The sequence below is a fragment of the Nannobrachium achirus genome, assembly GCF_963921795.1.
Source record: "Nannobrachium achirus genome assembly, chromosome: 19".
In the NCBI taxonomy this organism is placed as follows: Eukaryota; Metazoa; Chordata; class Actinopteri; order Myctophiformes; family Myctophidae; genus Nannobrachium; species Nannobrachium achirus.
Genome location: NC_137826.1, coordinates 31,066,198 through 31,090,238, shown reverse-complemented (window position 1 = coordinate 31,090,238; position 24,041 = coordinate 31,066,198). Strand labels below are relative to the sequence as shown.

The 24,041-nt window shown below is 43.0% G+C and overlaps 1 protein-coding gene across 1 annotated transcript in view; it reads left to right on the top strand.

Moving 5' to 3' along the window:
- Positions 1-22,536, top strand: part of LOC308303955 (unconventional myosin-Ic-like) — a 28,197-nt gene extending 5,661 nt beyond the window's left edge. The window contains exons 2-32 of the mRNA XM_080748500.1: positions 2,009-2,170; positions 3,032-3,147; positions 4,716-4,917; positions 6,046-6,126; positions 6,278-6,457; positions 6,692-6,790; positions 8,110-8,223; positions 8,323-8,394; positions 8,494-8,613; positions 8,710-8,792; positions 9,880-9,985; positions 11,882-11,962; positions 12,054-12,145; positions 12,389-12,483; positions 12,662-12,708; positions 13,340-13,420; positions 13,657-13,762; positions 14,838-14,955; positions 15,434-15,547; positions 16,090-16,166; positions 16,302-16,370; positions 17,198-17,282; positions 17,401-17,560; positions 17,757-17,840; positions 18,760-18,853; positions 18,993-19,048; positions 19,162-19,297; positions 19,747-19,817; positions 19,926-20,023; positions 20,886-20,985; positions 22,152-22,536. Coding sequence (XP_080604626.1) covers positions 2,009-2,170; positions 3,032-3,147; positions 4,716-4,917; positions 6,046-6,126; positions 6,278-6,457; positions 6,692-6,790; positions 8,110-8,223; positions 8,323-8,394; positions 8,494-8,613; positions 8,710-8,792; positions 9,880-9,985; positions 11,882-11,962; positions 12,054-12,145; positions 12,389-12,483; positions 12,662-12,708; positions 13,340-13,420; positions 13,657-13,762; positions 14,838-14,955; positions 15,434-15,547; positions 16,090-16,166; positions 16,302-16,370; positions 17,198-17,282; positions 17,401-17,560; positions 17,757-17,840; positions 18,760-18,853; positions 18,993-19,048; positions 19,162-19,297; positions 19,747-19,817; positions 19,926-20,023; positions 20,886-20,985; positions 22,152-22,178 — 3,126 coding nt within the window. The 3' untranslated portion in view covers positions 22,179-22,536. The remainder of the gene's footprint in view (positions 1-2,008; positions 2,171-3,031; positions 3,148-4,715; positions 4,918-6,045; positions 6,127-6,277; positions 6,458-6,691; positions 6,791-8,109; positions 8,224-8,322; positions 8,395-8,493; positions 8,614-8,709; positions 8,793-9,879; positions 9,986-11,881; positions 11,963-12,053; positions 12,146-12,388; positions 12,484-12,661; positions 12,709-13,339; positions 13,421-13,656; positions 13,763-14,837; positions 14,956-15,433; positions 15,548-16,089; positions 16,167-16,301; positions 16,371-17,197; positions 17,283-17,400; positions 17,561-17,756; positions 17,841-18,759; positions 18,854-18,992; positions 19,049-19,161; positions 19,298-19,746; positions 19,818-19,925; positions 20,024-20,885; positions 20,986-22,151) is intronic.
- The last annotated feature ends 1,505 nt before the right edge of the window (positions 22,537-24,041 follow it).

Here is a 24,041-nt window from a genome sequence, read left to right as displayed (position 1 = left end):
ATAAATGGAGATAATAATGAAGGATTTTAGAAAGATGCAATTGGAAATTGCAAGTGTAGTTGCCGACTATATTCTGCAGCAAGCTAACTGTCATGTGAAGCTCAACCAATACTCGAGCTTGCTAGCACCACTCCCAAATGTTTTTCCACCAATTTCCAATTGCATCTGATTCAAGGTAAAAACACGTTCACAAATAAAGTTTATCTAGAATAAGGTTTATCTAGAATAAATAACGTTTCCCCAGGACTACAGTGTGTTGCCCTGTTGGGCAACAACACTAATGGTGATGATTACGCTAAGGATGAGGAATTTAGGAAAAGTAGGAGTCTACCAGTGCTCACTTTGAGACTCCATATCAGACATTCAGCTCTGAACTGCTGACAAGTTCATTTTCAGTTTATGTGGCATGTACCAGAGTACTTGCAGACTGAAATCATTAAATGATGGTGCAACAGTGTGCTGAGGGCCAAGTAAGAATCTCTTGTGACAGTTGGGCTAGCTTGCTGTGAAGTAGTTTGAGGGCAAGTATCTGTGTCAACCAATAATCTGCACAATGAAAATAGATGATCTACAAGCTTGTGAGCTTGTAGATCGGGTATTTTTGGTGCATGGCACGATGCGCAACCAAGTATAACCCAGGCTTCTGGGCTGCAGGTATGACTCTGTTGTTTTTAGTTCTACTGCTGTAAGAATGTGTGAATAGACATATTTTCTGGTATACCCTGTCCCAAGCCCGACCCTGACATTCTTTAGTTCCATCCGTTGGAAAGTCTGACTGGGGTTTGTATCACCCACTGTAGGAAAGCCACCTGCAATAGAGGAAGAACAATACTCCAAGGTGAGGAAGGGTGTAGAGCAGTGGAAATGTCCCAATGCTTTCCTCTCGTCTTACTTGTTGGCTCACTTCCACTGTTGTCTTCTTGTTGATCCAAGGATTTTCCATCCCTTAGTGTTCAGAGATAATGACCCTTTGCTGCTGTTAACCAGCCAAATGAGACCCCTGAGAGGCTTGTGTATTAAGTAAAACATTCCTTGTGGAATTCTAGTCCCTTTGTTCCACTTTTCTTCAGGGATGTTTGAATTAAAGTGGCTAAGATTCTGCTTCTTAATGATCACCGATAACAGCGAGAGAGCGGACTGAATCTCATACAGTAGCTGGACATTTACCTATTTTGACATGCACAGTAAGTGTAGTGAATAATATTAATATTTTCCTGTTGTTGTTGTTGTGTGTGTGTAGTTATGCTTCACGTGAATGGACCATTTGTCCTCATATGTTTGTCTGTGTATAATATGCTTAGTTATTACTTCTGGGCATTTGTGCTTATCAGAAAGAATTCACTCTCCAGACTGGCAATCGCTTCCTGTCTGTTCTTTGATGTTTGCCATCACAATGGGGTTGACATGTACACACACAGGGAGCATGGGTCAGAACCTGCCTGGTATTAAAGGACTGTGTACACTGTGCATACATCTTAAACACTATCTCGTTATCACACAATAGTTAAGCCTAGGCTCTGTTTATGGTTGGGATTTGCTAAATGTCTACATTGTTGTTGTTCTTGGCCATGCTTGTCAGAACCGTGATTACTTTGAGCTGATTTTTCTGGTTAAATTCTACAGTGTATTATCCCACGGGTTAGACCGGGCTAAGTATTGAAAGAGTCACACCAGACATTTGTCAGAGGTTCTGCCGGTTAGAAACGAGCCTGCGTCAGAGCCAAGTTCAAGCTCTACTTCATGTTTTGTATTGTACAGTATGTAATTGTTTATAATATTAGGGCATGTTGAAATAAGTAACCCTTGATAAATAACATATCTCTCACATCTTTTGAATGTAAGTTAATTCTTTCAGATGTCATTTGTGTAGCATTTATCAGGCTGCAATGGATTAGGATATGTGTCCCTCCTGCTTTTCAGCTAGATGTAACTGTCTGCATTCAAAGAATAATAGAATGATTTTTGACCACCATGACCCCTCTTTTTGTTCTTTTTTCCGGTCCTGTAGGAGACTATGGGTGCTGAAGGAAGAGTCCGTCTGGTGATGGAGAGTGCTCTGACCGCACGTGACCGGGTTGGTGTGCAGGACTTCGTGCTGTTGGAGAATTTCACCAGCGAGGCGGCCTTCATAGAGAACTTGCGTCGGCGCTTCAAAGAGAGCCTAATCTATGTAATATATTATAAAACATTAATCAATGTTGTCATCAGCGGTTCTCAGTGGTCCTTGGGGGGGTTCCATGGGTCCCCACTCCCCAATGTCAATAATCAAAATAAGATTAACTCCTGTAACCCTCTACATCTACATGTCCAGCACGCTTCAGCCAGTTGAAGGTAGAAGGGGGCTTGTTGGTGCTCAACAAGGACAACTTGAATCATAGAGAATCATACGTGGGCACTTCAGGAAAGACTACCCAATTAAGATATACACTGGATCACTTGACTGGTCTGCACATGTTTATTATTTTGCAGGGCTGACTGACGTTTTGACTTCCTCAGAGTCAAACCTGTTTGACTGAGGAAGACGCTAGTCTAAAACAAATATTTGATTTGTTTAGTCTCTCCTGAAGTGCCCTGGGCCAATCTACAAGCTCACAATGTGTCCCGATCTTGTAAAGCAGCTTTTGTACCGGTGCCTCAGCTCTCCAATGCATTATAAATAGGCGATCTCCTGGTCTCCATTGGTCAAGGTTCACTTGACAACATAATATCTTACTATAAAACTATAAAAGCTGGTGATGGGGGTGCAAACCTCTAGTTCATATAGTTTAATACTGCTCAAAGGCACCGCTCACTTCACACTTTGTGTGATTTATTTTAATCTTGAAAATCTTTTAGATCCACAACATTTCACAACACTTGAGTAGGGGTCCCTGTCACAATATATTTTCAGATGTATTTTCAGATGGGGGTAATTTGGGGTCCTTGACATGGAAAAGTATGAGAACCACTGCTCTTGATTACCATATACAGTATTTTCATATTTTCTGTTGAGGTGAATACCTTATTCCTGTGTCCATATGTTTTGCCTCAGACCTATATTGGCTCAGTTTTGGTGTCGGTGAATCCATACAAAGATCTGGAGATCTACTCCAAGCAACACATGGAGCGTTACAGAGGTGTCAGCTTCTATGAGATATCGCCTCACATGTGAGTAATCTTTCAGCCCATACTGTATGTGTACACAAATTATTATAAGATCATAGAACTCAATGCATTGTAGGCCTGCTGACAAAGATTTTCAACTACAATTTGTTATTGCACATTCACTCAAAAAGTAATTTACTGTACCATCTATATCATCTATCTTAGGAGGAATGTAACTGTTTTAATATTCATATGGCAGGCTACCATCGGAATTACTGTAATTATAAGAAATGAACAAATGATCAGTGTCAAACTTGGACAGATCATTGGTGATGAGTGTGTAAGAGGCGAGTGAGTCACTGTAATCTCAAACCTCTCAGAGAGGTTAGAAGCAACCGTCTTCCAGAATGTGGTCTCTTAGGAGCATCATATCATATGAAAATAAGTTCCAGCTACTTTAATGGAACACAAAGAGATGAGGTCAGCATTGCAATCATTTTTATTTGATCTTTCTGGGCATCAGTTTCAGTTGCAGTATTGTGTGTTAAATTACATAGCTGGAAATGACCATGAGTAACTTCCATTTACCTTCCATTTCATTATAGCTCTGTCCCCTCTTGAAATTACCCATGCGGTCATTGCCAACAATGTAATTTCACACACAAAGCACTCATTAAACCAGAAAAGTCACTGCAGAAAATAAGGAGCTATGTGATGTACTAAAAAACTCTTTAATCAGTTTAACTATTACCAATCAGTTTTGTCGCCATCATCCTAATAAGACAATATAACTACAAAAACATAATACTGATTTTGTAATGAGATACTTATTTACTCCATTGTCTACTTTATCAATCTTCTTCATCTCATGCATTGACGTATACCCTTAGCTTCTCACACCCGGCGTTTCACAAGTGCATAACAGCTTTCATCCAAGTACCGTAATTTGTCTTTGTGACAGTTGTTGCCATACCCGAAACCGACCCGACATTTAGGGTAGGGTAAGGCCTAAAATGTATGCTGATTAGTCGGGCCTCAGGCCTTCCCAGTTAGGGCCCAGTTAGGGCTCAGCCTTCATTTTCAGGCCTGTTGAGAATCTAGTTCTAACAGAAAGAAAAATAACTAGAAGCAGTGCTCTTCCGAGCACAGGTCTCCACCAGGCCACACAAATCGGCCTGTTATAGCGCCACCATGAGGCTGATTTAAAAAATGTGGGGCAGAGGTTCTGAATTAGCATCCAGGGAGTGTGTGTGCTCAGTTTGGCAGCGATCGGGCCAACGGCGCCGGAGATTAGCTGGTAACAACCAGGCCACACAAATCGGCCTGTTATAGCGCCACCATGAGGCTGATTTGAAAAATGTGGGGCAGAGGTTCTAGATTGGCATCCAGGGAGTGTGTGTGCTCAGTTTGGCAGCGATCGGGCCAACGGTGACTGAGATTAGCTGCTCACAAACTGCGAGGACGCACGGACGCACGCATGCACGGACGGACGGACGGACGGACGGACGGACGGACGGAGGGGAAAACATACTCTCCCTCAGCCTTCGGCTGGTGGAGACAACTAACGATATGTTGATTTCATCTGTGTAATAACAAAACTGATCTCTGGATTCACTGCTATGCTTTATCAGCTACGCTGTATCGGATAACACCTACCGCGCCATGAAGACTGAGAGGAGAGACCAGTGCATCCTGATCTCGGGGGAGAGCGGGGCAGGAAAGACAGAAGCCTCCAAGAAGATCCTGCTGTACTATGCTGTTGTCACCTGCACTGCTAATGATCACATGGCCTCCCTGGGCGACCGCCTGCTGCAGTCTACTCCTGTTCTGGAGGTACACACATATTGTCGGGTGGAAACCTTGTATGTCCAAAACCGTTTGCTTTGTATTTATCATTTTAAAAATGATTTAAACTAGTGAAAATCGCCGATCTACAAGCACACAACGCCTCGCGCCGCCTTGTAGATCGGCTATTTTCAGTTTTGTGCGACAGTCTTGTGTGATGAAGCAGGGCTTTACTTTACGAAAAAACATATTAACATTACTGTATCCACGGGTTTCCAACGCCCCATAGTGCATTGCGCAGACGTTGTACCGAGCTTCCGGCGCCGCAGCCGAGTGTGATTTACAAGCTCACAACGGGCTGCATCTGCGACGTGATGTGAGCTTGTATGTCTGCTGTTAAACCGGAAGTGTGGTCCAAATAATCTCCAGTAAACTCCCGCGGAAACAGGTGGATATCACAAGTAGCAGCAATTTCCCCCAACACACACACACACACACACACACACATTCTTGTTTTTGCTACATACTGAGGACCTCCATTGACTTACATTGATTTTTCTTCCATTCCTGTGGCCTTACCCTAACCACTAACCCTAAACCTAACCCTAAACCTAACCCTAACCCTAACCCTAACCCTAACCCTAACCCTAAACCTAACCCTAAACCTAACCCTAACCCTTTACACAACCCTAAATTTAGTGAGGACTGCAAAAATGTCCTCACTTTCCAAAAATGTCCTCACACTGTTGGTCAAAACCTATTTCTGGAGCTCAGTATGTAGCAAGAACAATAACACACACACACACACACACACACACACACACACACACACACACACACACACACAGACACTGTTCGGTTAAACAGCTGAGCTGTCCGTGAAAGCCACAGCCAATCAGCAATGCGGCTCAGACCCATGTGAGTGAGTGTTACACCAAATGTGTTATTTACAACTTTTTGTGGCCTGCCTCGGACGCCCGGGGGTGACTCACTCACTGACATGAGGTGGACGTCGCAATTGTGTAATTAATCCAAAATCATAGTAATTACCGTCGGAACACTTGTTATTCGTTGCCAAATATTTCAAATACTTTCCACTGATTATTTGATTTTATCACTCTATTGTTACTCTTACATCAGCTTCCTCTCTCTAATTTCCTGTCTTTCGGTACACAGGCATTCGGCAATGCCAAAACTCTGAGGAATGACAACTCCAGCCGCTTTGGGAAATATATGGATGTCCAGTTTGACTTTAAGGTAAATGGCCCTCCATAGACTCTTGGAATCTGGGATCATATAAATGCACAGATACAAAGTCATGGTGTGGCTTGAATGTTTTGAACAGTTACAGTTAGATGCACACTGAAACTGTCTGTGACAGCTTCCATCTGCCCCTCACCTCCCCTAGGGGGCACCAGTGGGCGGTCACATCCTCAACTACCTGCTGGAGAAGTCCCGTGTGGTTCACCAAAACCATGGAGAGAGGAACTTCCACATTTTCTACCAGCTGCTGCAAGGGGCAGACGATGAACTGCTAACACGTTTACACCTTGAAAGAAACCCTCAGAAGTACCACTACCTGGTCAAGGTATGCACTGTGTGTGCGTGCGTGCGTGCGTGCGCGCATGTGTGCATATGTGTTTAGTATTTTGTGTGTGTGTGTGTGTGTGTGTGTGTGTGTGTGTGTGTGTGTGTGTGTGTGTGTGTGTGTGTGTGTGTGTGTGTGTGTGTGTGTGTGTGTGTGTGTGTGTGTGTGTGTGTGTGTGTGTGTGTGTGTTTCTTCCTGTAGACTACTGTACATGGCTATAACTGTCTTTATTAGGGCAACTGTCCAAGAGTGAGCTCCATAAATGACAAGAAGGATTGGAAAGCTGTGACAAAGGCCCTCCCTGTTATCGGCTTCGCTGAGGAAGAAGTGCAGGTCAGTAGCAGTAGCTAGCAAGGATGTCTGGATGCAGGGTTTGTTTCAGGGTTCAAAGTGTTTATTGTCACATAGACCATGTGGTTCTCAACCTTTTCAGGCCTTTTCAGGCCGTGACCCCCCAAAATAATAATAAATAAATTGAAAATAGCCGATCTGCAAGCTCACAACACCTCGCAACGCAATTTGATAATTTGCCCCATGTTTGACCAGTTCTTTCTTTCTTTCTTTCTTTCTTTCTTTCTTTCTTTTAGGTAGTAAAAAGGTCCTTAAATTGTCATCTGTGGACCCCACCTGGGGGTCCCGACCCACAGGTTGAGAACCACTGACATAGACATATTCTACACAGCGCCAGCGGAACGAAATACAAATAAAAACTATAATAAAAATGCAAAACTATAATAACCTTGGAACGAACAGACTAGGGGACAGTTTTCCACAGCCAGGCAGGCTGCCAGGCTGCTGAATAGGCCCTGAGCCATGTCTTACATCGGTACTATCACTTTACGTATGAGTGTAGATGCAATCCCATTCCCATACAGTTTATGAATATTTCATATCTGCAACTATTTTATTGCGACCGTAGGTCACAGATTAGTATGTTATTATGTGAATGGTCACAGCTTGTCCGTATGTATCTCTGTCTGCCTGTCACGCCTGTCACTGTGTTTGTTGCTCTGACATCATGCTCTGACGTCACTGTGATGTCAGGGGAGCCACTCTTAACAGAATGGGTTTGCCGCTCTGACATCACGCTTTGGCTTCACTGTGATGTCACACTAACAGAATCCCTTTTATGCCCATATATATATGATGTCATCAATATTAAGCCCATATCTAACAGGACTTCATATGGGAATGCCCATATATGGAGACCACATCGGCCAAATACCACACTAACAGAATCCATATATGGCCACGACATATATCTGTGTGGCTGGTTCTACAGACAGGGATCTCCATGTATGGGCATAAAAGGGTGTCAGATGTCATAGACGTCATAGGACTTTCACATAACGAATAACTGAGTAAGCATGTTTGGGCTCTCACAGCATATCTCCATATACAGTACATGGATCTCCATATATGGGTACCAGGGGTCTCCATATATGGGTAACTGGTCCGAGAATTGGCGCGACCTAGGTTGCATGTCGCCCTGAGGCGTCTTACTAGTATTTATATTTTATATCAATCTATATTTAATGATAGTTGTGATATGTTATATATGTCTTTACCCCTATTATTATTCTTGTTTAAAATCTAAATAACATTCTGAGAATGAAATGGTTAATAATAGTCTTGAATGTCTGCGACTTCAGGAGCTGCTGAATGTCATCGCCAGTGTTCTGCATCTGGGAAACACTCAGTTTGGCGAAGGGCAGGACGGAGAAACCGACATCACAACTGAGACACAGATGGATTATATCTCGAAGGTGGGAACTGTCCCGCTGGTATTTAAATGTACTCTCATGCACACATGCTCTCCAAAATGCAACACTGACAGCAGATGTGTTGATGTCGTTGTATTCCAGCTGCTGGGTGTTGATGGCTCGGCCCTCAGGGAGGCACTAACTCACAAGAAACTCATCGCCAAAGGAGAGGAAGTGAGGATCTCTGTGGAGTTATCTGTTGCTTCATGTACAGTACATTGTGTGATGTTCTGTCTAAACCGCATTTGGAATGTTTTTTTTTGTGTGATACAGATGATCAGCCCACTAAACTTTGACCAGGCAGGGTCAGCTCGCGATGCCTTAGCCAAGGCTGTGTACGGACGAACTTTCACCTGGCTGGTGGAGAAGATCAACAAGTCACTTGCTCTTCAGGTACACTTACGGTTCTGACAATGGCACAGAAACAAACAGTGGAGATTCCATGTTTGTTTGATTTGTGTGATCATGTGGTATATTTACATTAAGCAGGATGAAGTCTGCCACAGCAGTAAAGGCTCATCAGTCATAGGTCTCCTGGATATCTACGGCTTTGAGGTCCTCCAGCATAACAGGTGTGTTGTGTCCTTTTGCTTTCTTTCTTCTCTCCCCACTTCATTAGTCAGCCTGTTTTTATTTATTTAAGATAGATAGATAGATAGATAGATAGATACCTTTATTATCCCAAGGGGGAAAATTTGTTGCCCAGAGGCAGCACAGCAGTATAAGGTTATTTACAAAGTTACAGAGAAGTATGAAAAAGATAAAAAGAAAAAGATACTGATGTACAGTAGTAGGGGGATTTACAGCTTGTAATGACTCATACAAATTTGACACTTTCTTGGCTGGTTCTATATTTTTTATATAAGGAACCTAAGGGTGAAGGTTATGCTCTCTCAAAAGAAGGAGAAAGATTACGAATGTGCTTCCTTCCTAACCTGTAGAAACCTAAAATAATTACTCCTAGCCTAGGGAGTTCATATTTTTCCTACAACTGAGCAAATGAGGCAAATGTTTCCTCCCAAGTCTTTCCTGTAAAAACCTGTCATCAAGTTAGGACGGTGGAAATGAGGGGTTTCCAGCTATAGGGTGCAGAAAAGATATTGAGTTGTTCCCAGTCAGCAATAGCGGTGCCTCAGCGCTCCAACACTTGACTTGAGTGTGTTTGTCCTGTATGTATGTATGCGGACGGTGTATGAGGACAGCCTCAACAGCTGCAATACCGCTGGTTGACCAAGTGGTGCTGTTGAGCAGCCTTGAAATTAATGGACAACACAAGAATTCAAAATATCTTAATGAAATTAACTACTCAAAGGCACCGCTCATTTCATTTTTGATTTTATAGGACTATGCCAGTGATTTAGCGTGTTTAGCCCAGTTACTACAAACCATAATGATGTATGTATTGTAACAAAGTTCATTGTGTTGAATAATGATGAATACTCAATTCTCTGCAAGTTGAATTTGATCCCATACCGAAATTAGTGGTACCTTGTGGCATCCTGGAAGGTGTGCAAAACCTTCCACAATGACGTATACCGTACATGATTTGTAGTCGATGGATTAAACAACCCAAAACGCTGGTCCTTTATGCTTTTCCGCCTCTTGGTTTTATTGTGATCATCATGGCTCCATGCTTTTCCCTTCTCTTTCTCTGCACAGCTTTGAGCAGTTCTGCATCAATTACTGCAACGAGAAGCTGCAGCAGCTCTTCATTGAGCTCACCCTCAAGTCTGAGCAGGAGGAGTACGAGACAGAGGGCATAGCAGTGAGTTGGGTGGCTGTTGGTCAAACGGCATGTGTTGCACAAGAGGGCAGAGGTGTCGCACCAAATTCTGGGCCCTGGGTACAAGGATTCACTGCGGGCCCCCCATGAATGTTCTTTATAGGGGGATTAACCCAATGGTTTAAAGGTGTATTCAGTGATAATGAAAGTGGCCGGTGGTCATCTTTCTGGCCATTAAATGTTTAGTATTTTATAGATTTTTTACACCATTATAATATTCTCGTTTTGATCATTAGACCCAATCACTGAATATCGGTAGGCCTACGTCTCCAGCTTCAGGATATATATATGATACTGATTTACTACGAGACTGGCATTTTATGAGTTCGGTAGTTTACAATCTAGGCATTTAGCAGACGTTCTTAATTCAGAGCGACTGTGGTTCTCAAAACTTTTATTTTGACCATCATAACTAAACATCATAACATAACTACGGCCACAGGGCCGGTTCCTGGCATAAGCAATATAAGCGGTCGCTTAGGGCCACAACCAAAGCGGGGGCCACATCACAGGAAGACGTTTTTTTTTAAACATATTGTTACATTATATGTCATATATCCCCTATCCAAAAACTAGCGTTATTATTCTATGCCCTCCCCCTTCCTCCTTCCCCATAATCCCCAAATTCATTCTAGGCCTGGCTGCCTTGATTCATGAGCAAGTCAATATGCCTCCAAAAAGAAAATTTTGATCTGTTGCTGCAGATTATAATAATCTTGCATAGGGCCACCTGAGTCCTAGAACCGGCACTGTACGGCCATACTCTACCCTGATTGGTCGAGGACTGGCTGGCAACCTCTGAAAACCGAATCTAGCTATGCTCGCACACACGGGCCATGGTGGAAGTCCTTATATGGTCAGCACACATTCTAGTGAGGAGAATGAATGGAAAATGTACCAATTATATTTTTATTTTAATGAAATACAATCACTGAATATACCTTTAACCCATTTAGTCTGGGAACACATTGTTACGCATTATTTTGTGCTTTAACTATTGAAAAATAGCAGATATACAAGCTCACAGCGCGGCACTGCAAGCTTGTAGATCTGTTATTTTTGAAAAATCTGGAAATTTTGTGCAAGTCTTTGAATATTTCAAATCCGTCTAGGTTTTTTGAAAATCCTATGTTTCTATGTCAGTGGTGCTCTAACCTTTTCATGTAGGGACCCACCAGAAGCAAATTTGAGTTACAAATGTTCCCTTAAAAAATACATATGTGGCGGAGAGAGTCGCAGCCCCAGCCTGAAGCCTCAAAAGTCTAGTATCTGCCCTCGTTCCATAGGGATATCCCTTTGGAGTAATGGTTAAGATATTGGACTTTCACGTGGGAGACCCGGGTTCGAAGCTGGGTGGGGAGTTTCGGATCACCTCCGTTACATTGGTGCCGTGACCCGGATCCGGACTTCCCCGTAGGAGGAGGTCAAAGGGGGTTGAGTGTGGCAGAGAGAGTCGCAGCCCCAGGCTGAAGCCTCAAAAGTCTAGTATCTGCCCTCGTTCCATAGGGATATCCCTTTGGAGTAATGGTTAAGATATTGGACTTTCACGTGGGAGACCCGGGTTCGAAGCCGGGTGGGGAGGTTCGGATCACCTCCGTTAATACACATATACCGTATTCAAAGATTTGCACGCATTTTCAAGACTTTTCAAAAATAGCAGATCTACAAGCTCGCAGCTTGAGCTTGTATATCTGCTATTTATTCAATACCTAAAATATAAAATAATTAAGGCCCCTCCACCTTGGGCCCTAGTAACCCCCCCCCCCCCCTCTTGTGACGCACCTGCGAGAGGGTGCTGCGTGCGAGGAGCGGGCGCAAGGTATTTCCCATACTAACGCAGGACTACTCTTTTCATACTCACCTCTGTCTGCATTCCAGTGGGAAACGGTGCAGTACTTCGACAACAAGATAATTTGCGACCTGATAGAAGAGAAGCACAAGGGAATCATTTCCATTCTGGTACGAATGACAGCTCCTTGTGCATGCATTCCTACATAATCTCCTCTGTCAGTGTGCAGGGAAAGGTAAATACCGTGGTTGTGGCTTTCAGGATGACGAGTGCCTTAGACCTGGGGAGGCCTGTGACATCTCGTTCTTGGAGAAGTTGGAGGACACTCTGGGGGGTCATGCCCATTTCGTCACGTGAGTGACGAAAGTAAAGCACTACTTCATCATATGATACCATCCCACAAAAGTAGTGAAAGCAGCTGATCTACAAGCACACAACGCCTCACGGTGCGAGGCGTTGTGTGCTTGTAGATCGGCTGTTTTCACTAGTTTAAATAATTTTAAAAATGATAAATACAAAACGAACGATTTTGGACATACAAGGTTTCCACCCGACAACGACGATATGCATTTGTGTGTGACGTGTGTGTGTTTCAGTCACAAGTTGGCGAATGGAAAGACACGTCGGGTAATGAGCAGAGAGGAGTTTAGGCTACTGCACTATGCTGGAGAGGTCAACTACAATGTCAGCGGTGAGCTAGACGTTACTATCCAACTCACTATCCACCTCACTATCCATTCCCCAACCTCGCACTCAGTATATTTCCAGATGAAAGGCTGCCGACAAGCATACTGCAAACCATTACGCGAAGTAATGACTCTTGCCGATTCCTCAGTGTCACGCTAATTGTTTTATTCCTCTCTTGGTAGGATTTCTGGACAAGAACAACGATATGCTCAACAGGAACCTGAAAGAGGTGAGGGTTGTGAAAGAGAAAGTCCAGTACACAGCAAACGTTTACACTCACCGTGACTTTGGAACGTTCCTTTTAATTTTTTTATCTGGATTGACATCCTACTTATATGACGAATGTCTGGCTGTCCGATGTCTGTCTGATATACATGCATGCTAACATCACTGATACTAAACAGTGCCCAAATTTGGAGATAACTGACATCACTGATACCGCCGCCTGTACTGCGCATGCGTCTCCACCATGGTAACAGCCGCATGCTGAAACAGTGACCAAATTTGGAGACGACATCGCTGATACGTCTGGGTTCTCCATCATTACTTCTGAGACTCCTACATTCAATTCCCTCATATACTGTGCAGTGTGTGCACACCCCATAACCCAAACTGCACATAATTCGGAGCATATATCTTCGAACGGGCAAGGACTAGAGTAGTTGTTGTTGACCAAAAATCTCTATATATATCTGTGTGTAACTAAAACACGATAAAGCTCCAGAACTTATTTCCATTCTGGTCCATTGTGTCTGTTTGCTGCTACTGTAGGGCCTACTGTACCTCCCCTTGTGTGGGAAGGAAGAGAGCTATTTGCTCTGTTAACATGTGTTTGTGTGGGTTTGTGGTTTCCTATCCAGGTCATGTGCCAGTCAAACAACCAGATCCTTAGTCAGTGCTTCCACAGAGAGGAAGTGAACGACCAGAAACGTCCTGAAATGGTGACTCTCTCCCTTTCTCACACACACACACACACACACACACACACACACACACACACACACACACACACACACACACACACACACGTGCGCGCACACATGCACATGCACTATTTCTCTTTCCATCTGTGTATCCTTCCTCTTAACGCCCACGTGCACACCCACTCATACTGTACCTACATACTGTACACACACGTGATCCTAATGTCATGTGCGCCCTGCCCTGTCTGTTACAGGCCGCCACTCAGTTTAAGAACAGTCTGAACAAACTGATGGAGATACTCATGTCCAAAGAGCCATCCTACGTGCGCTGCATCAAACCAAACGATGCCAAGCAGTCAGGTACATGCAGTAGACACTCATTAATATTGACCCTGCCCACTGCAGTGCATGACGCACTAATCACTGTAATCACCTCTGTCTGTCTGTCTGTCTATCTGTCTATCTGTCAGTGAACAAAATAACAGTAAGAGCGAGATCATTTAGCGACCTACAACCGGGTCGCAACGTGGTCGGTAGTTTTCAGCGACCGGGTCGCTAAATCGAGCGACCGGGTCGCTAAATCGAGCGACCGGGTCGATAAATCACCGACCGCGCCACTAAATCGACCGACCCTGTCGCTAAATCTACCGACCTGCCTGCAGTTTTAGGTCGGTAGATTTAGCGACCCGGTTGGTACATCTAGTGACCCGGTCGGAAGATTTTGCGCCCCAGTCGGTCGATTTAGCGACCCGGTCGCTCGCTTTAGCGGCGCGGTCGGTGATTTAGCGACCCGGTCGGGAGGTTGCGTTGGCAGGTTAGCCTACTGAGGTAAGGTTACTGAGGTTAGGTTTAGGGTTAGGGTTAGGGTTAGGGTTAGTAGCCCGGTGGTCGGTGGATAAGCGACCACCGGTCGGTGGATTTACCTACCCGGTCGGTGGATTTAGCGTCCCGGTCGGTGGATTTAGCGTCCCGGTCGGTGGATTTAGCGACCCGGTCGGTGGTTTTAGCGTCCCGGTCGGTCGATTTAGCGACCCGGTCGGTCGATTTAGCGACCCGGTCGGTGGTTTTAGCGTCCGTCCCGGTCGGTGGTTTTAGCGTCCCGGTCGGTGTTTTAGCGTCCCAGTCGGTCGTTTTAGCGACCCGGTCGCTGAAAACTACCGACCACGTTGCGACCCGGTTGTAGGTCGCTAAATGATCTCGCCCTCTCTCCAAAATAACTTGAGATAACTTGAAACAACTTTCATTCATAGGGCCACTAATCCTTCTTTGTTAGTTTTTTGTTACTGCTTCTTGTTTCTCATGCCCTTATGGGTCTTTTGTGGCTTCATGGCCTTATGGGTGTCGATGAGGGGCTGTCCTTCTTTTTCGTAATGAACACTGAGAGTTTTGATATGGATTTGGGGTTATAAATGTTGTATAATGTCTGTCCCTGCAGGGCGGTTTGATGAGGTTCTGGTCAGACACCAAGTGAAGTACCTGGGCCTGATGGAGAATCTCAGGGTCAGACGAGCTGGCTTTGCCTACAGACGCCGTTTTGAAGCCTTCCTACAGAGGTGACTCATTTATCACGTGGCTGAATGACCGACTGTCTGCCTAACTTCCTAAATTCTCGTGTTAATTTATACACTAATAGGAGTTGAATTAACACCAATAATTTTAATGACAGAACAAACGCTGCTTTTGATTGATTTGCTCATTTAAAATACACATTAACATTTATGAAAAATAAATCACCTTTTAACATTCCCTCTACTCTTTACCTTCCTCGTGAAATCATTTCTATGAGTGAGACGGACAAAGTACAGATTACAGAACATGGTCAGCTAAGAATATAGGGTTCAAGTGGTCAAGTACCTCCAGGGGACAGTGTCGTTTGTAATTCTGTGTACAAAAAAAAGTCTTTTTTGGTCATCATCAACCGGAAGCCACCCTACCAGATTGAAATGATCAGGGAACAGAGGAGTATGTGGAGAACGCTTTCCTAATGAGTTTATTTTGAGAGCTTTGTTGTAAAGCTATCCATCTGTTTAGGTACAAACCGCTGTGTCCTGAGACGTGGCCCAATTGGAATGGCATTCTGGCAGACGGTGTTTCCACACTGGTCCAACACCTAGGCTACAAACCAGAAGAGTACAAACTGGGCAGGTAAGATAAGATGAGATGAGCCCTTTATTGGTCCTGTGAGGGAAAGTCAGTCGCCAGAGACAGCACAGCGTATAAAATTAAGATACAGTTACATGGCAAGGGTACTGTAGAGATACAGCAGGTTAGAAACATCACACACAAAAGATACACTATCAATAATGAACAATAGGATACAACAGTATACACCATCAACAAAGCTAGCATTATGCAGTGACAAAACAAATCATAAGAATACACACAGTAAACATGTCAGATAGTGTCCTAACAGTAATGAACTGTTGTTACTTCAGAGATAATAAGTCTATTGGTCGAGCAGAGCTCAGTAAAAGGTACAATCCTGAGAATCCTGAGGTTGGGTTGTGTTGGCAAAACTGGCACAGTTAGCTGATAGATTATTGGGTCTCTCACACTCATGGTTAGTTTAGTTTAAATAATAATAATAATTGCATTTGTATAGGAAATCATATCAAGATCTAAATTATGAAAAGGCCCTTCGACAAAATAATCAGTATCATAAAAATAACCTCACGTGTCTTCTGCAGGTCCAAAATCTTCATCCGTTTCCCCAAAACTTTGTTCGCCACTGAAGATGCACTAGAAGCCAAAAAACCAGCTGTTGGTGAGTAATTGTAGAAGGGATTATTGCCGAGTTGGGGATTTCATAATCTGGATAAGTGAAGTAATGACAGTACTGTCTGTAGTAACTTCCAGTAACCACCTAACACGTTTTCTCTTTCTCTCTCTGTATTGCCAGCTCTAACTCTACAGACATCTTGGAGAGGCTACAGAGAGAGAGCCAAGTACAAACGCATCAGAAATGCAGGTCAGGGGAAACTCACATGGTTGACTTGATCTAGTTTTCGTTTTGTCTAATAGCTTTTTTTTTTTTTTTATCAAAATAAGAACATTCAAATAATAACATAATGGCAATTTGGCAATTCACAAAATTCCATTTGTCTGTCCATATCATTGATTTTGCATCATAATAATGTAATGCAAGGAAATTCACAAATGAACCATTGAGAATTTAGTTGATGTCAGTGTCCAGTACATAAATAGTTGTCTATAATACATCCTCAAACTTTTGACATTATAGTGCAGGGGTCTTCAACAGGGGGTCCGGGACCCATAGGGGGTCCTCAGAGTTACCACAGGGCGGGCGCCAAATCCTTGTGTGATAGGATAATTATTTTTAAATTAACAACTTGAATCCTTGCATCCCTATTCTGAGAACTTTAGCAAAAAATAGCAGATCTACAAGCTCTCAAAGACTCGCAGCGCGAGGCATTGAGAGGTTGTAGATCAGCTATTTTGGGCAAATAGGTTTGGTGTAGAGGTAAGAAAGAGCAGACCAAGCACAGAGTGAAAGGTCAAGTTTACTAAGTATCGACGACTTAAGTTGAAAAAAAAAAAGGATCCAACATAAACAGATGACAGTGCTGTCAAACAAGTCTATGAATCGATCTATGAAATCGATGAAAATCTCCATCACACATTTATACAATATGTAGAGGGCAATATGTAGAGGGGGTGCCTGCTTCCTCTCTCTCTCAGCTAAGGGGTCCTTGGCCTAAAAACGTTGAAGACCCCTGTTCTAGTGTGATGATGGTGAATGTTTGTTGAACTGCTGTGTTCATGTGCATATGGTAGTGATAGTGATCCAATCCGCGTGGCGAGGGACCAGAGCACGTAGAAGAGCCAAGAGGCGCAGAGAGGCGGCAGACTTAATACGCAGGTGCTGGCCTATATTACTTTGTTAGTGTGTGTGTACTGTATGTGTGCGTTTGTGCATCTTTTTTTTTTTATATATAATTTTACATTTCGTTCACCATTCTCCGTTCACCATTTCTCAGGTTCATAAAAGGCTTCATCTATCGTCACCAGGAGTACTGTTCAGAAAATGATTACTTCCTGGACCATGTACGTTTCTCCTTCCTCAAGAACTTGCGCAAAACACTGCCCAACAGTGTGCTGGACAAAAGCTGGCCCACGCCCCCTCCTTCTGTCACTGAGGTACAGACAATGTAGATTTTTGATAATATATTTCATATTTAGTCCAAATATATTTGCTCGAAAATTATTTAATTATTAATATGAAACAAATGACATAAGCTTTGCTGACCCACGTGTTATCATCGCTCCTTCAGTCATCATAACTAATTTAACAATTAATAGAATAAAATAACCCAGTGAGGATGTACTTGTACAGGCGTCTGAGCACCTTTGGAGGTTGAACATGAAGAACATGGTATTGAAGTACTGCAAGAGGATCCAGCCAGAGTGGAGAAAGCAGGTTGGACCACCGATGCTCTGATCTCATCCATAACAAACCTAAAGGACCACTTCACCCATTTTCAACCTACCTTCATATTGTTGTTTTCGGGTGGAAACCTTGTATGTCCAAAACCGTTCGCTTTGTATTTATAATTTTAAAACTAGTGAAAATAGCTGATCTACAAGCACATAACGCCTCGCACCATGAGGCGTTGTGTGCTTGTAGATCTGCTATTTTCATTAGTTTTGTGCGACAGTTTTGCATGATGAAGCAGAGCTTTAGGCCTACTTTACGAAAAAACATTAAAAAAAAAAAAAAACTTGGAGATACAAGGTTTCTGCCCGACACTGACAATATATTTGGTAACTCACAAGTGCTCATTATGAAATGCCACATTTTCTGTTTACTCACATAATTAAGAACAAAATGTATGAAACAAAAAATTCATAAAATGTGTGTGGCCAGAAAACTGTGTCAGTTTTGCCAACACAACCCAACCACTTCCTTCTCAGGATTCTACCTTTTACTGAGCTCTGCTCGGCCAATAGACTTATTATCTCTGAAGTAACAACAGTTCATTACTGTTAGGACACTATCTGACATGTTTACTGTGTGTATTCTTATGATTTGTTTGTCCTGCATAATGCTAGCTTTGTTGACAGTGTATACTGTTGTATGGTATACTATTGTTCATTATTGATAGTGTATCTTTTGTGTGTGACCCGGTTTTTGGGAACCAGTGGTGTAGACCTACATTGTGCCATCTTAGAATGAGCAGTATTAAGGGCCAAATATATGAGGAGGAGGTTGAAGAAGGTTGAAAATGGGTGAAGCGGTCCTTTAAATGTGTTCCTATATTTTGTTCTTGTTTAATACAGCTGTGAACTCCTGAGTCCTTTTGTTTTAACCTTGGATTCAATGTGTCTCTTCCTTCCAGTTAGAGCAGAAGGTTGTAGCAAGTGAGATCTTCAAGGAGCAGAAAGAAAGTTACCCTCAGAGCGTTGCCAAGCTGTTTTTGGGCACCAGGCTTGGTAGGCATTCACACGTGCTCACTGCCCATATAAGCACGTTCACACTCATATGACACACACTCAGCCTCTGCTCTACAGCAGGTGTATCAAGAAGCAAGTCATGCACAGACATAACCAATGGTTTCTCTTCTGTATCTAGAAAGTGAACAGATCAACCTCAAAGCCGTTCAGACTCTTGGCAAAGAAAAGGTCCAGGTGGGGTTCAAATGATCATAACCACACTACCCTGCATGAAAAAGCAAAACTGAAACAGACAGTCAGCAAATCACTGTTGTACTGTATGTCATCATTGTCTCTCCTCTCTGCAGTATGGCGTTTTGGTCACAAAGTATGACAGGAGGGGTTTCAAGCCACGCCCTCGTCAGCTCCTCCTCACGGCCTCGTTCGCTGCGTTGGTGGATAGGACCAAGATTAAGCAGAGGATCGACTACATGACACTGAGAAGTGAGGGTCTGAGTATATTACATGTGTCATAGTATAAACCAGGAGCGCATAAAATGGCTTGTTTGAGTCATATAAGCCACTGGTTCTCAAACATTTTCTTGTTAACCCCAAAAATGAATATGTACTGTACTTGGCAGCAGACCCCCATTTGAAAATATTTTGTGCCAGGGGACCTCCATGCAAGATTTATATTGCTAAAATGTTTCAAAAATGTGGCACAAGCTTGTAGATCTGCTAATTTAAAACTATTTCAATGTACGTACGTATATAGAGTTAAAGTGATTTAACTGATTCTGATGCAATAGTAACTTATTTAGCTGGGGACCCCTTTTGAGAACCAGTGATTTAGGGAGAACATTAGTTCCTTCTAGTGACTGACTCTGATGATATAGGACCAAGCATGACATGTTGATTGCAGGTGGACCATGGCAACTCTTCTGTTTTCACAGGTATCTCTGTGAGTTCTCGTACTGATGGCATATTCGTCCTGCACATACCCAACGAGGACAACAAACAGAAGGTAGGTCACACCGGGTCACAAGATTATGCACCCCACTGCTGCATACTGCAAGCATGCGTCCATCCACGTGGTCTAAAACCCCCTCCCTCCCCCTATTTCTCCCACCAGGGTGACGTGGTGCTCCAGTGTGAACATGTCATTGAAGTGGTGACAAAGCTAGTCATGATGGCCGGTAAGGTCAACCATGTCAACATCAGCCCGGGCAGGTGGGTGAACCTGTCTTTCTATGCAAACTATGCCTACAAAAGAGTGCAACACAGACAATTTCTCAGGCGTTGTGACACGCGAAGCTAGGCACTCTCCCAAGTTAACAAGGCACCAATTGAGAGTGTGCTTATTCATAACATTGTGTTTAATTTGAAAAGCAAAACAAAGCTGTCCAGGACAGTAAAGCAAGCAAAATCCCTTGGAGTACACAGATGCTACTCGCAGTCAGACCTCTACCTCCAAGCAGTCAGACAGGATGTGAACAAAAGTCACACACTCCAGGGCTCTTAAACAGCTGCCACTAGGTAGAAAGTACAAGGTCCCACAGGAAAGCACACTTTTAAAATATTGTATCCCAGCCTGAACCTCAGTTTTAAATGAGACGCACTGAAGTGTGGAATACAGCATGTCTTAATAGTGTCTTTTAGTGTCATCCATGTTTTAATGTTTCTGTTGTGTATTGTGATGCTTGTTTCATTGTCTGTGTAATTTGGAGCCAAATCCCTTTTAAGATTTGTTTGCTAAATTATATTATTATTAGGGCTGGGATGCGATTAAAATTTTTAATCTAATTAATTACAGGCTCTGTGATTAATTAATCGCAATTAATCGCATTTTAATCGCACATCGATATTTGACCTGAGAAGCATTTTGATCGGTATGCCCGAAACTGAAGGTTCTGTGGTGCAAAAACTAAGTGCGATTAAAATGCGTTAATTTTTTTAATCGCGTTAATTTTCTGTAATTAATTAATCGCAATTAATCAGTTAAAGTCCCAGCCTTAATTATTATTATATTTTTTATGTAATTATCATTTTTTAACTCACAGCTCCCTTTTTCTCTTCTGGTTTTGGTCTACAGTATTACGTTTGCTGTGGCTCGAGGCAAGCAGGGGATCGTTGATTTCATCGGAGGCCCCGAGTTGAAGGTGGCCAAAGGCAAAAAAGGACATCTGCTAGTGGTGAGTCTGGGATTGACTGTTTTGATGTGATGATGCAACGGAAGGGGATGAACTGTAGGAGTTACAGCTAGAGAGGAGAAGAGAAGTTTGTTCACTGAATATCGCCACTGTCGGGCAGAAACCTCACATTTCCAATTTTCACATTTTCATAAAGTAAAGCCCAGCTTCATCATACAAGCTTGTAGCACAAAACAGTCACGAAGCAGAAAGACAATCGCAAAGCACACAACTAGATCGGCTATCTTCACTAGTTTTAAATCGTTTTTGGAGCTGTGTGCAGCTCCCTATACATGGCTGTGTGGGTCTGTGTGTGTGTGTGTGTGTGTGTGTCTGTCTGTCTGTCTGTCTGTGTGTCTGTGTGTATGTAGCCTGACTTCGGCGCGTAACTAGTGCCGCACCATTTACGCCACTCGCGCAATATATACATCAAAATGTGCGGCTCGGCCGGGAATGGTGTTCTATTACCTTTCGTTCCGATCCGCCTTACCATGCCGACGTAATCGGCAAAAAACGACGCTTAATTGTCCCCATTGACTTATAATGGGACAATGCAAGAAATCACTTTCAAGTATTTTTCTCTCGTAAACCATAGGAGCTACAGTTTCAAACCTCGGAGAGGAGATTCATAATGATTTTAAGAATGAATCGAAAAATAATTACATCACTCGGCCTCATGGTGGCGCTATAACGGCCCACTTTACGTTTTGCCCCGTAACTCTTGAACCGTAGATCGGAAAATTAAAATTCTTTTTTCCCTGGATTCCTTGGCTCAAGACGCATCTCCCCATATAGGCCACGCCCATTTGCGCCAGGATAGATTTTCCGCCATCTTGAATTTTCTCCAAAACACACTTTTTGCTCCTTTTCCTACATATTTTCTTCAAATGTCACAAAAATCGGTACACATGATCTACACACACACACACACACACACACACACACACACACACACACACACACACACACACACACAGCTCCACTTCACACGGGTGTGATTTTTTAAATTATAACAAAATAGGAAGGTTTTGGACATACAAGGTTTCCACCCGACAACGTGTAGTGACAACGAATAGTGTAGATCGCTACAATATGCATCATGAGTTATGTCAGCATATTAAGCTTCTACTTGGGTTTCTGCAATCTGACAGTGTCCAATGACTTTGCAGACTGCCCCCCCGCTCTGCAACACATGATCGCTGGACCTGCAAATGACGAAGTGTCTTTCTGGGAACCACTGAAGCTTTGACTAACCAGATGTATGCAGCTCAGAAGTGTTATTTCTTTTTCTCCATAAGATAGTATCAAAGCACAAACAAACGCAGTCTATTGAACAGCACTGAACGACAAGAAGATTCACTACTTCAACACTCATTCAAGATCCTTTTCTGTACTGCAATTCTTAGCCAACATAAACAAGAAATCACTACAGAGAATCGCACAATTCCAAATCTCACACTTCATATTTAATAATGAATGCAAGTATATTTCCATGCAATGACATATAAAACAATTTCTGTATCATAAAATATCTCTGTATAACAAAAACGAACATTGAGCACTTTGAAATGAACAGCACATACTTGTAATAAATAAATAAATAAATACATAAATAAATAAATGAATAAATAAATAGTATACGTGTATATATGTACAGTATCTTTGGAAAGTCCAGTAGTTTTAGGCCTGGTTGAAAGGGGATGTTGCAAAGTATTTTCCTGGGTCTAGTAGCATATTGTTTCTGTTACATTAAAAGAAGAGATAGAAACTCCGGGAAATACCCAGAAGGTGATTGTCAGATAAAATTAAAATACAAAATCTCACTACAATGAAAACCCCACAGACCATGTGAAATGTGGGCAACACTGGTAAAGACAAGGTGTTTGGCTTTAAATACAACAAACCTGCTGGTTTATAGCATGCTGTTATCTCACTGTACTGTATGTACAGTAACTGCTGTGTTATATTCTACCAGTAGTATGTAAATTAAGGGAGCGTGTCGATATTTCAACATAACATTGTTCTACGTCCCATTATTTAGACACGGGTGAATGTTAACCTGGTGAAATGCTAACCTGACGACACTTGTGAATGTTAACCTCTGCCTAAACCTAACCCAACCCATAACCCTAACCTCAGTAACTCTGACGCTGGTGAGTAGCTAACCTGCCGATGTCCGTAGTCAAAATAATGGGACGTAGAAATAGCAAGATTTCCCCAATTAATTCATGGTTGAATCTGCTTATGTGCGTGCACAATAAGATCCCAATATTCTGTTAAATTAACTCTGAACCCGTATGGACCCTTAAGGGTCTAAGTGGGGCAAGAGTAAAATTAACAGTGTGGGTTTTACTGTGCATTGGTCCTAGTGTCCAGTGAGTTTTTAGTTGCGGGTGTTCCTGTGTTTGGAGGCCAACAGGAGGAAGTCCCTGGCCATCTTGGTGAGGTAGAGGTTTAAGTCCCTCAGAATGACATAGCCCTCCCGGCGGCTGTCCCACAGTGTCTGGGCCGGGAGCTGTCGGCTCGAGGAACGGCCACTTGGGGCTGTTGGCACCGTGGGAAACAGTTGGCTCGTTGGCTTGTTCACGTGCTTCAGCTGCAGAGTGAAATAAAACAAACATCAGCACACTGTCCTCATCTCAACATAGACCTAATTCATACTTTGTAGGATGAGGTAAAAATTACAACTCCCCCCACGCGCTTATACTGTCCTGGAGTCAGCAAAATAAGGGCACAAAACAATGGGTGCTATGTTGACATACTATAAGTAAACGTGCATGGAAACATGCACGCTTATCTGCATGGCATATCAGTGTTCGGTTACAGCCCTAGCTTAGTGGGTTAAGAGGCTGTATGTTAATCCAAAGGTTACCTCCCTAGGCCCAGTCGAAGTGTCTCTTAGCATGACACTTAACCCCCACAAATAAAAATCGAATAAAATCTAAACGGTACCTGACTGTTGACTTGCACCATGAGGTCCATCAGGTCTAACTCAATGTCTTTTATGCTGGTTGTGATAGTGGGCTCGGACCTGTGCCTGCCACGCTGAGACGTGAGAC